Below are 16,601 nucleotides of genomic sequence, written 5' to 3'. Positions count from 1 at the left end.
GATGAGGATGAGAAGCAGCACACTCTTCCCCAGATCCTTGTCCCTGGGATACTATCTATCAGCAATTCAAGAAACTTGCATCCCACATAAATGCCTTCCTCTCCTCTTAGGCAGATTGCTTCCAACTTCTACATGTGTATCCTTTACTGATAAATGTATAGTGTTTCCCCAGAAAATGCTGGTCTATTTTTAATGCGATACCCGTTTTTTATTGAGCTCACTCACTGAAGCTGAGCACGCAGCTGAATGTTCACTCTTTGTACCACAAAGGCCATGAAGTTTCCTTAATGCCACGCCATGGAAATGATACAATTTTCAATTCAATTCTGTTTCATTAGTACTTACCAGCTGCTCCTGCTGCTTGACTAAAATAATACCCCAACACTGCATTACACAATTGGGATTGTTTGTCCAGTCTTTTCTTTTGTACAGTTGTGATGCATTTGAAGGCATAAAACAATACTTGGTGTTCTGCTAAGTTACAGTGTTACGTTACCCTGTGACCTCCTTCACCCTATCTATTGAGGTCATCCACAGCAACTGCATTTTCAGAACAGAAGTTATTGCCTTATTAAATGTAATCCACCTAAGTCCTAGCACTAGTAAATTATTTACTGCAATACACTTGAGCAATGTTATAAGGTAATAATAAATAAGAGACTACTCCAAAGGACCTGTGGTATGCTCCAGGCACTTCTCAGCTGGAATTAGGCCCAGAGGACAAGGAAACAGAATGAAAACTGCTATGACTGTGTTATATAAGATTATTTATATAGTACCCCAAATAATATATAGCTTAATTAGCCAGTTGTTTAGTACTTCCACACTTTGTTATTCTGCCATTTTATGCATACTCTGAACTTGTCTGTGAAGCCATTGCCCTTTTGTACCTCAAATCCTTTTGCAAGCCCGGTCTTTCTACCTGCAAAAAATACAACCAATTATCTTCTCTTCCCTCTCTGCTCACCCCTTGTAATCCCTTATCTCGAACTGCCACTTACTGACATAACTTATTCACGTGCTGTGGTCATGCTCACAAATCACATAATAAACTATAACTCGACTCCTTTCATTAAGGAGTGGCTGGTTCTATCACCCTTGCCTGCTGAAGCCAGATCTGCACAGCCCCTTCCCTGTGTGTGTCATGCGTGGGCAAAGGAAAGAAAAAAAAAAAGGTCAAAGGCTGAGCAACTTCAAAACCCAACAGCAGTGAGATAATGGTAACACACACGTGAGGTTCACTGCATATCCGAGCACCAGAAACTGTGTGAGGCAGATGTCCCCTGTGTCCAAGTGGCTTCTTTCTTTCTAACATAAAGTTAGTGGTAGGAGCACCATGCTGGATGGACTTACCACAGAAGGTCTCTCCCTCGAGATTTCAGTGGGGTATCAGGGAAGCAGGAGCATGGAACCACATGTAGTGGTTCCTCCCTTCCCACACATTCTCAGAGTCTAGACACAGCTACGGTGTCCTACTGCTGTCCCTGTCCCTTCTCTAATGTCCCTTGCCCATTAATTTTTTTTTTTTATTAAAATGAAACCATCCTCCATTTTTCTTTCCTTCCTTACCCTAGACATTCAATTTTATATGCATGTCCACATATGTATACACAGATTATGTATGTATAAAGAAAACCTCAATAAAATTAAACACTAAAGGAACAAAACAAAAACATATTCTTCCATTACTGGACCAAAGAGGTTCCAGCAACACCGTAACATCTGCTAAACATCAGCTGGGGTGCACTCTGGTTAATACATGTTGCTCAGTAACCATAAAAAAGATACTTTGATAACTACAAAATTCAGATAGTTCAGAGTATATCACTGTATTACTTCAAGAAGAATTTAATTACGGGCAGCAACTGGTTCGTGCACAGACTGACAATGTTTGGTGAACATAACATGGCTTACAGAACTTAGCAAAGCTCGGGTTCTTTGTGGCAAACTCTTTCAGACCAAGAAATAATTGGAAAAAATCCCCCACCAGGAGAAACTGGCCATGCTTTGCCACGAGGCTGGAAGCTAGCCAAGCTGAAACCGTTTCACTTCCTTTTCCTTTCTCTGTTGTCCTTCAGGATTGCTGTAAGTGTTTCACACCGAAAATACGGCCAAAGCCTAGTCTCCTCACAGGAAACATCACGTAAAAATACAGCTAGAAGAAAAGAGCACCTGTTGGTGTGCATTAACGTATTTGCAGAATTAGTGTGTGGAATAGCACGCACCTTCAGGATTATCACTGGATCTTAGTATCTCACTTGTAGATAGGCAAAGATAGGGTGGCCCCGATTCAGCAATAGTTGCACAGCAAGAACAATGGTGACCACCCTTAGTAACAAAAATTTGAGCTTCTGAAATCCAGCCTTTACATTCCCTAGCAGCACAGTTACACCGTCAGTCAGTATTACTATCAATTCACTTTCCCCAAAAACAGGGAGGAGTAACTGAAATGTCGAGCGCTTTTGCCATTGTGAAAAATGGCTTTTCTGATAGTTGTCAGCTTTTTGGTTTTTCAGAAACGCTCAGCTTCCTAAAAGGAGCTACTTCAATACGATATTTTTCCCTAGGACCAGTAGTTGAAAATCAAGCTGATAGTTTCGACATTCTCTTTTACATGGCCACAAATTATTATTTTAAGCTTGACCTCGTCAGGCAAAATGCAAAAGATAGTTCCTTGGTGGGGAGTGCTGATCGTCTATATATTTTAAATATGATTTTACTGCATTTTTGTCTAATCATATAAAAGAAAACACACACCTGTCATAAGCTTTTGCTTCTTTTCGCACACAAATGTTACTAAAATGACCTAGAAGTCTCCCCCAAATTAGAAAAGAAGACGACAGCTGGCCAAAGATAACAATCAAATCAAACAACACCCTGACAGTGCTTGAGTCATTTAAAACGAGACAGGACAAAGCACTTAAGAATGTACCACAGGGAACAACTTGCACTGAGGAGGAGACAAGACTACATGATTTTGGCCCTGATTCAGCAAAGCTCTTAAGCACATGCTTAAGTGCTTTGCTGAATCAGGGCCACCATGAGCCAGATTTTCAGAAAAATTAGAAACGCAACTCTTCTTTCTGTATAGATACCACAATGTATCAGTGAACTGAGGGCTCTTACATGCCTGTGCCCAGGCATGAAATCTGCATTTGCAATTCTTTAAGCTGCTTGCATGAGTCAGATGGCTTTTACAAACTGTGACTATCCTAGAAATATTTTTCACACTTCTCAATTTTACAATTAGAAAGTCACAGAAATTATGGCTTCAAAGGGTCTTGCTCTCCACATTCCTGTGCTCACCTGAACTCTTCATCCCTGTGAGGGAAAATAACATAGCAGCTCCGCTTTGTGTTGTTATGTATGAAGAACGTGGAAGTGTTTTTAGAGTAAGCATGTTCACATTTACTCTGAACATGCTGTTGAAAAAAAGCAGCATAGTGATATCTCCTCTTAACTGTAACTGGTTTTTTTGGGGGAAGCCACAATGTTCTTTAAAATAAATAGTCAGGACAGAAACAGCTTTCTGACGTATTTGTAAAAACTGAAATGTAGGTCTATTCATCATTTAGGTCTCAACACAATTTACACAAATGCTGCTGTGTATACAGAAAAACCACGCTTTAAAAAAAATCAGGTTTACATAACAAAATTATGCCTGATAGAAATTCAGTGGAATATTTCTGATTCCTCCCTTAGTGAGAGGTCCCATACTTGTCACGTCTAGCTACACGGTAACTGTAGCCATTTATCTGGGTGCTTTGTTGCCTCCACTGCTAAGAACAGAGGTATTTAGCAGGGAGTAATCTCTAAATAATATCAGCAGGAGTAAGAACAAGACCCTAGCTTGCGGAGGAGCACTGTTTAAATGCTACTATGAAGTTCTCAGTTTCTAGCATGAAGTCTGATTTCTTAGGAAATCAGGGACACTGAAATTCTCTTTTTTTGTCCGTTTTGTTTTTAACTCAGGCATACTCCCACGAACAACGGAAGCCTTGTGCGCAGGGAGGTACAGGCACGGCGTATTCGTGCATGCAAGTTACAAGTTCCCGGCTTTCCCGAACAACAGAAACTTTACCTTGTTACAGCCAAAGCTACAAAGTTTTGCTCTTTGCTTCAGGCTGTAGAGCTGATGCTTTTAGTTCTGAAGGGCTCTGGTGTGTCAGTGAAGGGGACAGCCACCACGTTATCTCGCTGTCTTATTCACAACTGAGCCAAGATCACCAGACCATTTCACCAGCACATACGCACCAGGCTGACACAGTGCTTCTAAAAGTATAATCTTTCATTCAGCTACTCAACCTGACTGCCCTTAGCCCAATAAAACAAGAAGGAAAAATAAAACCTTCTCCGAACTGCCTTTGATTTGCAACACCAGTAACAGCTTACTATTGGGATAGTAGCTACTAATATATGAAATTTCTCCTTTATGCACATTTCTCCCAGGACACTCGCTTGCTGGTTTACAGGCATTATCAAATGACAGTGCTTCACATCATCTAATGTTATTGCTTAAAATAATTTCCAGTAACTTAACCCAAACTTGTAACATTTTTACCACTTCCTCTTTGGGGCTTTCAGGGTTGCGGTTGCAAATTTAGGAGTTGTGTACACTACTGAAGATTAGGAAAGAGGACAAATCCTTTCAAGCTTCAGCTCTGCTAACCTTTTGCACTGGACTGCTTTTGGTCACTTTGATCTCTAAGGGATTCATACTCTTTAATATGTACTGAGGAACTCTGCCAAACAATACAGTTCTGCATTCCTTTGCTGTGTGACAAGTAGAAGTAACCTAGAAAATCCAGCCCCTTACTGCAAAACTTCTCACAGAGATTTTTTTTTTCCAGTGTGGGTTAGTTTTCAAATTTTTAGGTACTATTTTGAAATGGCCAGAGTAATCTTCACTTCTAACCAAACCACTTGGCTGCTTGAAGAATACAATTACACTGAATCAGGATGATCTGGGTCTCTTCGTAAAAGCAGAATTCCTCATCAAAGCTTACTTAACATCTGCACTAAGTTCAAGCGGTTTTCAGACAAAACCAAGAATCCCCGATATCTACAGCGCAGCAAAACCAAGCAGGTTCGGAAGGCATTCCTATAACTTATTGGAAAGTAAACATCAGCGTGATGACGTCTTTGTGCAGACTTAGTTACAAGTCACCCTGCCCAATGCAGAATTGTTCCTTTCTTCTCAGATACATCATGTGCCAATGAAAATATTATTTCACGAAGAGAGTGCAAGCTGGTTCTATATCTGCAATTATTTTATCAGCAAGAAACATATACATAAGTCACTAAACCTTGATAAAAAGAAACCGTATCTCATACAGGTACGGTGAGGCTGTCTCACAAGAAAGCACCGAAACAGACAGAATTTGCAGTTACAACTCAGCTGCAGAAAAGGCTGGTGAGCAGATCAGAAAACAGAATTATCACTCAACTCGATATTTAATAGTACGTTACCTAGAAGGCTAATGCCTAAACGAGAGAGCCCCTGCCTCAGTCCTTCTCCCAGGCTCTCTGGAAGCTGCCTTCTCCATTCTTCTTGTCTGTTGTAATGCTCCTCATCCAGTGACAGCCTATCCATATTCCGAGCAAGACTCGTTGCCAGATTGGTAATTGACGTCAGTGTACCTAAATGCATGGAGATACACATTTGGGTGTGGACCAAAATGCTTTAATTTCAAACACGGAGACGTTCTATGCCTCACTGCAATACCGAGCTTACCAGCAGGACAGCAAATCGACCGAAAAGTCGCCCATGTGTAACATGCTTTACTATTTGTTAAGCATCGCCAGGCTGCTGCTACGGTCGACGTCACGCCTTGTACGTTAGCCCGCACCAGGTTTGCCTGGCCGGCGGGAAGGGCAGCTCCTCCGAACGCCCTTCCCCAGTTCCCCAACTTCTGTACGGCTAAGCGAAACCGAGCGGGGGGGGGGGCGCGTCGGAAAGGCAAACGAGTATTTACAGCAGGAGCCCGGCAGGACGCGTCCCGGGCGAGCCGGGAGCGGCGGCGGCGGCGGCGGCGGGCGGCCGCAGCCACGCGGTGGCGCTCTGCGCACAGCCTTCGCGGGGAGAACGCCGCTCCGGGGGGCGCCGGCCCTGCCCGGCCCTGCCCACAAACCCTTTCCACCTACTCACACGGTTGCGACGACCGTATCTGCCCTTTTTTTTAAAAAATAATAAAAAAAATAATAAACCTGATGAGGCGACAGAGTGTAGAATTTCTGATGGTTAGCAGAAGCACAGAACACCTTTAGTATTTCTGCAGTTGTCACACGAAGTACTGGCTGAGCCAATCCCGTTTCCCACTGGGAGGTTTAAAATTCTGAAGTTTCTTAAACATTCGTACGCACCGCAGTTAAGCGGTGATCTGTTTAATACATAAGATGTTATACGTGAGCTTTGTTACCCTCCCAGCATTTCGCTGCAGCCTAGCAAGCCAAACGAAGCTTGCGAGCAAGACCGTTTAAAACTTTAACACATCCTTTAACAACACACGACAACAAAGCGGTAGTTGGAGCAACAAAGCGAAAGCTCTACCTTTGGAAATGTGTTTTACAAATGATGTTGTTCCTCTGGAAACTCCACTGACAAATGCTCCTGGGCCTCTGGTCAGCCCTTCGTAGGGGAGCCTAAAGAAATCGGCTATGCCGTTCCCTATGCTTCTCACCAGGCTAGCCGGGCTTCCAAGAATTTCCAGCGATCCGACAACCCAGCCTGTGTGGAGAAACAAGACACATGTTACGGCTGCAAAAACTGCAGAAGCAGCAGTTGTGAAAAGGTTATTCCTTAATTATCTTTTTCACACTAGAATCCATCGCATTATGAACTTCCTTTGAGCAAAACACAGGAAATAACTCATCCACTATGAATTCAGAAATGGCAATCTTTCATACTTCGTAAATCAAAGAAATCCTTTTGGCAAACTCACAAATAGCTTTAGAATGACTTCCTTCCAGGAGCTTCCCGTATTTCTGCTAAAAGTGTGCTAGGGAGGCGGATGCTAGAGCCTCACGGCTACGGAGGAGCGGGACCGCAAGTTCAGATCGCTGGCTGGGTTTTAGACGCTATAAGGCAGCAATGTGATTTCACATCCTTATGTGATAGAATTGTGACAGGGAGTTTACACTGGTACAATGTCCTGCTTTACGGGAGTGTGCAGGTCAATTGCTTGATGGAGTGTTAGGAAAGGGGATGCAGATTTTTGACAAGTGCTTAAGAAGTTATTTTAAATCCACCCCAACCCTTCTAAGCTGATCATTTTCTTTCAGAGTGCAGTGAAAGCCAGACAAATGTCTTTTGCTCAGTACAGTTGTGTAAACAGCAATGACATCTACATGCTGATTAGGTTACTCATAGGGGAGTATTCCTTATGCATATCCCAGGAGAGGTATCTGTGGATCTGGTTTCCTATATAAATGCAGGGCTGCCAGCAGCTTGCTGGATGGCCGAGCGTGCAGCAATCTGTTGCTGGAAAGCTGTGTGCAGGTCTTGTCTTTCTCAGGCTGGTTGGCAGCAGATTTATTAGGGAAATAGTGCTGCATAACTTTTTTTTTTTTCGGCAGCCCTGAGAGAGCGATTCAGAAATGGCAATAAACGTTAAAACGGGAACTGCCTGGTCTTTGAGCCCCTGTACCATGAATTTCAGCTGGCACTGTCAGAGCGACACAAGGCGCAACAGGGCCAGGAGACTGAAAGATGGACAGACTGGCCTCCTGCTCTCCTGCCGAGGGCCCTTGATCTGCGCTGCCCTCCTCATTCCCATCTCATCGCCACAAACTCCTGCTATCCAGATGCTTTTCTTGTTTTCTATTAACCCCTCCCAGTCACTCCTGTGGAACGCTGAATCATGAAACTGAACAGAAGAGAAAATGTTACTCATATGAAATGAATTAATCTCATACTATCAGTCTAAGCTCCCGGAAAATCTATTATTCTTGTTGAATCTGTCCCACATTTCAGCCCTGGCAGGTTGAGAACTCCAGTATATGTAGTATAAAAAGCAGGAACCACAGTGGACGTAAGGGAGAGGGTGGGATGGACTGTGAAAACAAATAACAAGTACTGCTGGCAACGCGATGAGCAGAGCAGCAACGAGTGCTGCGGCCCCGCGGTGCCTGCCCTGGAAAGGAGCGTCCCCCTGACAGTCCTTCCCTGCCGTGGACCAGGGGAAGCCAGTGCTCCAGGCTGGGCCTGCGACTCCCTTGCTGTAGTATTTTTAATACATTATCCTTGCCACTGTGTGAAGTGATGAAAAGAAGCTGGAGGGGTGGGGAGGCGTGTACAGAGGGAAGAGATGCTCTTTCTGCTTTTTCTGATCAATAATGTTGCAATAATCCCTTACAGCATTCCCCCCCCGCTCCCCCCCTACATATTCTTGGCGTTGCTTGTCCTGAGGTGGTGGTGTGATGGAAAGGGGCTGCGTGACACCATGGCTTAGTGCCTTGCTCTCCTGCGACACTCCCAGTAGGTACCACCAGGCTGGGACATGGGAGACTCCAACTCCACTCACCTGTTTGGCCAGCCAGCGCGTTCAGGAATGAAAATCGGACTAAAACCAGGAATGAAACCAGTTAAACACAAAGCTGAGGGGTTGCCTGGTATCCTGGGGATGGGCTGTTGCAGTCTGGCCCTGGCCTGTGGGCTATCAGTTTTGGGAAGCTCTGGAAGGAGCGTGCTCACCCTTGGGGAGTGCATGGGAGGAATGTGCAACCTGCAGCAAGGGTGACGCTCCTTGGCCAATGCCCAGAGCCAAACTAATGGCTCCTCACTGCCGGCATGGACCACCCAACCGAAGCAGGAAGGTGTGGGAGTAAGTCAGGAATAGGAGAATGATGAATCAGGAATAATCCCTCAATTCACAAGCTCTGGGCTACATTTTGCTTTGCAGAAATACAGTATCATGTCGGGTTGCCATTTCCCAAAGTATGCTTAGTAATTATATTCCACTAATATGAAATAATTATGAATATATTAGCAGAGAGCCACTGCATTCTTTATAGGCATTTTCTTTATAGGCAACTATAGGGTTAGTTCTGGCTGATACCAGTAATATTTTTAAATAGAATTTTATTAACTTCTAAATAGAAGCCAACTTAATTAGAAAAGGATGGGAGATTTCCATTGCAAGTTTTGCTAATTTGAGACACGCAATGCTAATCGGTTTATTTGAGCAGAGCTCTCCAGCCCCATTCATTGCTTAAGAGACATGGATGCTGGCTGCTCCTTTGCAACATATGGGGCAGCCTGATACAGCCCCTGTAGCAGCCTTTGGGGAAAATCCTGCCCCCTCCCAGAGGGCAGCGATGGTCTTGCACACAGCTAAGGGCAAAATGAGACTATATCCCACTTGGAGCATAAGGCATAGCTGTATGGGAATGCTGTTTGTGCAGATGCTACAACAATTTATGCATGGGGCAGTGGTGAGCAGAAGGGGGTCAAACAACCTGGGTTTTTTTGCAGATTAATGTGGTTAAAATGCAGGAGAGTGAGGTCATCTTCCACAAGAGACCAATCCAAGAAGTGTAACTCACCTGATGGTGAGGAAAGTACTCAGGGTTTGCAGACCATATAAAGCTTTTTGCTTGATTTTTTCCTCCCTTTTAACTTTGTTGACACAGTCAGCCTTTTGACAAGTGTCACAAACTCTTCAAAATAAAGCATCTTCTTTGCCCAAACAAACATTAATCAATAAAATTCATTATTTTAATCATGGTAACCCCTTTCAAAGAATACATTTTAGTTTTAGTGCTTTGAGTGGGATTTAAGTAGTAATTAAATATATGCTTGTGTATTTTCCTCAAGAGAAGTTCCACTGAAGCAAACCTTAATTTCTTAACGTTTAAACTTGCTTGATTTCAGCTCCATCATAAGCCCAGAGCAAGGAGTGGCCTGTGCACTGCTGCGCACTGCAAGGGTAGCACAGGAGGAAAGACCACGACCAGGCTCAGGAATCCCTAACCGGCATATGTGCCTCACCTGGGATGTTGCGCGTGAAAAGTCAGTATAACCCCAATTTCCTGCTGCAGTCTATCACCACTTGTATCACCACTCCTGGCCAGTTGTGGGGAGAAACGTTCACACCGTGTACCATATTTGGCTACAGTTTCTTAATTAGCAAGAAACTAGATCTCCCTTTTTATACAAATTCTGATTTGACTGTAAAACAAATCCAAATAAGTAGTAAAAAGAAAAACCTGCAAATTTTGCAAGGAAAATAATGCAAGAAAATCATGAATTGGTGCACAATGTCCTGGTCCACAGTTGTGTACACAGTTTCCATAATCAGCTGTGAAAGTCAGGTATGCACAGAGTGAAAGACCAGATCAGCATCTCACTATTTCTATTTATAAATATCTGAAATGCATGTACACTTTTGGAAACTGCACACAGAAATCAGGTCGCAGCTGTGCTTGCAGCACATATTGAAGCATCAGGATTTCAGGAAAACTGACCATTACTATTTCAGGAAAATATATCCCACGTTTCAGTGTGGACTACGTTGCCTGTGATCATGGAGGAGCTTCCTCCTGTCTCAGATACAAATTCTGCTCCACACTAAGACACATTAGAGACCAAATTTCATGACTTCTAAATTAATATTTACGGGAAACAGAATGTACCTGCTAACCTAATAGACTAATTGCTTACTATTGATCCTATATGGGAAAAAGTAAGTAACAGCAAACTTCATAGTTCTTGGATCAAAGGACAACAAACATCTGTGTGCCAGTTTAGCATGAAGGCTGTATGAAGAAAGACAGATTCCTAATCATAAACTGCAGCCAAAAGGAGGTTTAACAACAAAACAACATTCAGGGCTATAATTTACTTCTGAATGCAGAGCAACATGCTGAATAATTTGATTAAATGTAGTTTTGGGGAGTTTATGTGAGGAATGTGGGTCGATTCTGACTAGTGCTATAATATAAAATGACAAAACCTAAGCCAGCTAGAATACATTTTTATGCTGTGTTCAGGGTTTTGTAAAGCCTTCAGGCAGCTGGCTAATGTTTAGCACAACTTTACAAATCTTCACTGGTGTCTGCTCAGCCATTTTATTTCCCTTCTGTTGTATGGCAGGACATGAAAGGTGTCTGAAAAGATCATTATCAAACAGTGTCTGAGGAAAACAGTAATTGTACGGCTAACATGTAGGTCATTCAGCTTGAGAGACAATCACAGAATCCTGGTACCTAATAAAAATATTACAAGTTAAGGAAAAGTACTGACCTGCTCTGAAAAGTGCTCCAGCAGCATAATGCATGGCCAAGGCATGGACAAGTTGCCTGGCAGTGGTGAAGATGGGTCCTCGCTCAAACACAGAGAAGGACAAAGGCGTGTGATCTGAGGCTATATACAGTTTCAATGAAGCATGGATACTGACAAGGAGATTAACAGGTTGTATTGTTAATTTTCTTAACTTCACTGGCTTGACTAAAGCTCTTGCATGCTCTCTCACTTGTTCAGGCAGTATCAGGGCACTATCTGAAGTACTAATAGATTGACAAGGGGTTTTGTTTTCTGGAAGATATGTATCAAACAAAGTCTTAATGTAGTAAACAAAGGTGTCTTCCACATACAGCCTAGCTGGTTTGAGTTCAAAGTTGAGGTCATTCACGTGAAACATGAAATTCTCTTCTTTGGAAAAAGCAATGCAGAGTTTTATAAAGCAGTTTTCCTTATAGCTTTCCAAATCTTTGTTACAAACAATGAGGTTGTTCACTCTGGACCACTGCACAGTTTCATTTTTCTCTCCTTGGCATAGCAGGACTGCAAAATGGAAATTGGATTTGCTGTACAACTGATTGTCCAGTTGCAAGTCTGCACAATACACTTGGAGACTATGAAATTGTGGGAGGCCTTCCACGGCATCCTGCTGGAACTCCTGTGACAGAGGTCTCAGGTAGCTGGTGGCTGGGGCCATGTGGAGGAAAACGTTGTCTGCTGTGAGGCGCAGAAGTTCAGATGATACTTTGTGGTTTGTAATATCATCAAACGCAGTGAGACTTAACTGACTGATGAACATTTTCAGTGACAGGGTCTGCTCTTGACTTCTAGACAGGGTGGAAAACAAGTTTTGTTACTTCATGTATTTTGAAGGCATCTTTCTTTCTCAAAAAGCTATCAGGAGAGACTTTCTCTATAATACATGGGAAACTCATTGTGCAAGTCCCGTCAATGTTAATGGGATCTGGCAGCCCTAATCACCACAGTGGATACCACCCAGGAGGTCTTCTAAGAAATGGGATGTTACACATCTACGCCAGGTTTCTCTTTCTTTCTTATCAATCAACAGGCTAGTTTGGACAAGGACGTCTCTATGCACACAGTAATTCCCTATTAGATTTGCAACAGAGCCAGATATTAAAGCAGACAACAAACACAATTTTCTGATAATTCACATACAGCCTCAGCTGTCACAATATTTTCTGGGAGCCACTACTGAAGGTTACTGTTATGGATAATTCATTTCACACCACACACAGCAAGTGCCCTCCAATGAAGCCACCACAAAATTTTTATACTGATGGCATTGAGGGCCTCTCCACCCCCAGTATTAACTGCCCATTGCCAAGTTTAACTAGCAAGTGGGCTATTGTGTACTGCTGATGACCAGTTTCTTGGGGATTAATGCTTCATTACAGCGCAAATAAAAACAGTACAACTAATTCCACTCTAATTGTAACAGTATTGCTGGAGGCCAGGCATTCTGCATCTTGGAACTAGGTAGTGTTATAATAGCACTTGAATGGAGCTGAGGACCAGGCTGCAGTGTGTAATGGAAGTGAGGAAGTCTTCTAAGGAAGAGTGTTATAATCAAGTACAATTAATTACTGACTGTAAGACTATTTCTGTAGCCCTTGCACATTAAGCTTCCTATCAATTTTAGTGGGAGCTTGTATGATTATGGATGGCAGGACCTGGCTAAATACATTTTAAACTGATGAACACACTCAAAATTAATTTTGATGGAAAACATCTTTTTAAATGAACAACCCAGGACTTCTTTTTGTATCAGACATCTAGTGTTTACCCTAAAGTGATATGATTTTTCATGTTAGATTGTCCTTTTTTAACTGATATACAAAGTATAACATATGGTCTAAACATATGCCACAGAACATGCAGCAGTATTAAATAAAACAAACAGTTAAGCCAAAGTTTTTAAGTCAGTGAACACTTAGAAAGCTGACTGACCTCTCAGCACTGTTTGGCAATGCTTTTTATCATCTTTTATGTGCTTTATGTACCTGTTGAGGTTGATCTCGACGGGTCCCGCTCTTCCTTCTGGGGCCAAGGTTATAACTATTGTTCCACACTGATGGGCAATGTCCACATAAACATAGCCAAAGCCAGTTAAGAACACAATCTACCAGAGAGAGTTAGAAACATATGGAATGCTACTGAAATTACTATTTTTAATGTCATAATTTGAATTAATCCTATTAATGCCTTCTGGCTGAGATCTTTTACTCAAATCATGATACTATTCAGGAAAAAAAGAAACAGATTTCAATACTTCAGAAAATAACAGCTCTGACACTTTAAGTATTTCAGTTGTACAGCAAGATTAAATTTGCACCTCATCATTTAACTGAATAACTGAATACATTTTAATATGAAACTTCTCCAGAAATAAGCAAGATGTGCTGGGGGCGGGGGGGGGGGAGGTTATAGGAGAACAGAATAAATAGGAGATTTTAATCTGTGATTTTGGATTAAGGAGAAAGGCATATTCCTGGAGCTCTGCAAAATCCCACCTTCTCCTCTGGAAAACAAGCCCTAAATTAACATTATGTTGCTATGACCTAGCTCAGAGCTGGTTAGATGAATGGCTGATAGCATGATGCAAAACACATGAAGACTAAAAAATAAGTAACATTTTGGATTCGTGAAGACTTGCTTAACAACTCAACACTGAATGCATTTTTAAGCCACCTAAACTGGTTTTGTGAGAACACCTTCACAAGCAAGGTGCTGCCACAAAGAAATGGCAAGTCTTTGGAAAGTGTAAACAGTCTAAAAAGGTAGGAAAATGGGAACTTGACAACAGGTTCACATCTTGCTTACAGCTATGCAAGCTTTCATTCTGCACATGTTGTCCTTAGGAATAAATATTCTATTTAAAGAAATGACATATTGTTTTTAGAGCTAAATTCTGCAATATTTCTGTGCAAGTTTTGTGTTTTTCCAGAATATGAAAGACTAAGGTCTTTTTAGGTTTGGAAAACTCACAGTAGTCCTTGTTAGAGCACGCTGGCTTCTGTTTTCTTGTAGGGCTACTACAAACACAATTGTTTACTAGATTGTAATGACAGAAGCTATAATTTAAAAGAATCCAAACTCAATAAATAACACAAAGATAATGGGCTAGCACAGGTAAAATAAACAGTTGTTTGTCTTGAAGATTCTTTCCTGCTGTTAACAAGTCACCAGAAGGAAAAACACTTGGAAGTTTAGTAGGATCAGCATTTAAACTGATTCTTGTTACGCTATTTATAATAACCCTGCACAGATAATTAAATTTCATTCATCAAGTTATGTCTTATTCTTCTGAAAATTACATATAAAAGAATTTCTAATTTCAATATGTCAATTTTAATCCTTTGCTTATCTGAAAGAGATTCAGAATCCTGCATGATGGAATTGGAGAAAAAAGGGCATTTACTGAATTTTCAATACACTCTCATTATTCTAAAAACCCCTCAATGTTCTTAAAGATTGGTCATTTTAATTCTAATTTCAGATGATTCTGATGATAAATATCTTAATTTTAATAAATTAATAAAATCTTCTTTCTAACAGAATAGGAAGTACCTATCTGTGACTAGGTAGAAAGGGTATAAATTACTTAAGATCCTCTAAATCCCAGTTATTTCACAATCTGAACTGAATTGTATGTGAAGCTATTAGCATATTCCTTATGTATTTACATTTATAGTTTTCTAACAGAAAGACTGTCTGAGCAATCCTGGGGAAATTCTCTACATGTAAACCCTAAAACTTCAATAACAGAAGGCTACACTTTTTATTTGGAGAGTTCTTCAAGTAGACAATGATCCCCAAATGTTGTCTTAGCATCTAATTCCTTCTAGGAGCCAGATACTTATAAAGAACCCTGGTCTGGCATAACATTAATGACTGAAATTTGAAACCTTGCATTGCTTGACTGGCTTGCTGAATGAAACTGAACTACTTGCTATATAACATAACACTCAATAATCAAGAGCATTTTGTGATTGGTCCCCAGGGAAAACATCTGAAACTAGTATTTCTTTCAAAGAGCCAAGCAGTTTATGTTGATTCCATGTAAACTAATGACTTCAAAGATGGAAAAAATTCCCATCAAAAAGAATTACTCCAGTCAAGGAAGTTTTCATTTACCTCAAAACAGGAGAAAAATAACAGAATGAAAGAAAAGGGGTTTTTTGTTTTGTTTTAGAAAGACATGCGTAGCTTCTGTGAAGACACAGAGGGAGAATGACAGTGATGATTCCTACAAGATGTAAAGATAAAAATCCTGTGATAATTAAGTTACCAAACAGAAGGATTTTCCTGCATCCCAGGGGATTCTTTGCTTACAGGGGCCAGAAATTTTCAGGACCGATTTTTCCAGGGAACACAAGGTTGATTAAAAAGAAGTGAAAAAATTCAGTGCTAGAAAGCCTGTATTTTTGATATAGCTATTTTTAAAAATGGCCAGTGAAGAAGGTAATCTGTATTCTAAAACTTCCACAAGAAGGGTCTTAGGAAGGAGAGCTCTCGAGACTTAAATAAAAAAACCTAAAACCAACAGAAAGGATATGCTTATTGCAGAGGAACAATATACTGTGAAGGTCAGGAAGACAACTATTTATGCTGTGAACTAGGCAACAGTTTATAATGGTTTACTTGTGTTCCTTGATTGTTGATGTCCACAAAATCACTCCATTCATTTACTAATTCATCGGACGACATCACTTTCAGAAGAATGCTGGGTAACAAATCTCTTGTTTTGCAATCTGGATAGCTGGAGACTTGATGGTAAAGTTCATGATGAACCGAACATTCAGCTGGAATCTTTCTACAATAAACTTCAAACTTTGGTGTATCTGAAATTGTATAAAATATACAAGGTTAGGGATTTCTAAAACCCTTATTAAATCAAAAGTCACCTACGCTTACACAACTGAGGAAGTTTCTGTCTGAAATATCACTAACAAAAATATTACTTTCTATTGGTTGGAATCTTATGTGTTTGGGTTTTTTCCTTTTCTTTTTTATGTCATTAAGATTTACGTAAATAATGTTCCACTAATCATTACATTAACATACTGTAACTGGAATTTTGACAATATGTTTTGTGTTACATTTGCCAATCTGAGGAAATTTAAATGTTCCATGGGATTGAACTGATGTCAATGAAACTCCACTGCCTACTAGTTTCCTACAGCCGAGTCACCTTGACAGCTGGAACCAAGGAGACCCAAAAGCCTGGAGCCATGCAAGTTCATACTTCTGACCTCATGATCAGCTTCAATAGCTTCCAGGCTTCAGTATCTTCCGGAGCCTCTCACTTTGACACAGACCTTTATGAGGGCATCAAGTT

The 16,601-nt window shown here is 41.2% G+C and overlaps 1 protein-coding gene across 8 annotated transcripts in view; it reads right to left on the bottom strand.

Annotated features, from left to right (window-relative positions):
• Positions 1 to 16,601, bottom strand: part of VPS13B (vacuolar protein sorting 13 homolog B) — a 485,377-nt gene that overhangs the window by 12,750 nt on the left and 456,026 nt on the right. For all 8 annotated transcript variants that reach the window (XM_049818749.1, XM_049818740.1, XM_049818775.1 and 5 more), the window contains 5 exons: positions 15,905 to 16,104; positions 13,264 to 13,382; positions 11,243 to 12,066; positions 6,551 to 6,727; positions 5,470 to 5,640 (listed from right to left, as the gene is read on the bottom strand). In XM_049818749.1, the coding sequence (XP_049674706.1) occupies positions 5,470 to 5,640; positions 6,551 to 6,727; positions 11,243 to 12,066; positions 13,264 to 13,382; positions 15,905 to 16,104 (1,491 nt within the window). The remainder of the gene's footprint in view (positions 1 to 5,469; positions 5,641 to 6,550; positions 6,728 to 11,242; positions 12,067 to 13,263; positions 13,383 to 15,904; positions 16,105 to 16,601) is intronic.

The sequence above is a fragment of the Accipiter gentilis genome, chromosome 2, assembly GCF_929443795.1.
Source record: "Accipiter gentilis chromosome 2, bAccGen1.1, whole genome shotgun sequence".
NCBI classification, from domain to species: domain Eukaryota; kingdom Metazoa; phylum Chordata; class Aves; order Accipitriformes; family Accipitridae; genus Astur; species Astur gentilis.
The sequence above is the reverse complement of the archived record's forward strand: the minus strand, read 5'-3'. Positions and strand labels throughout refer to the sequence as shown.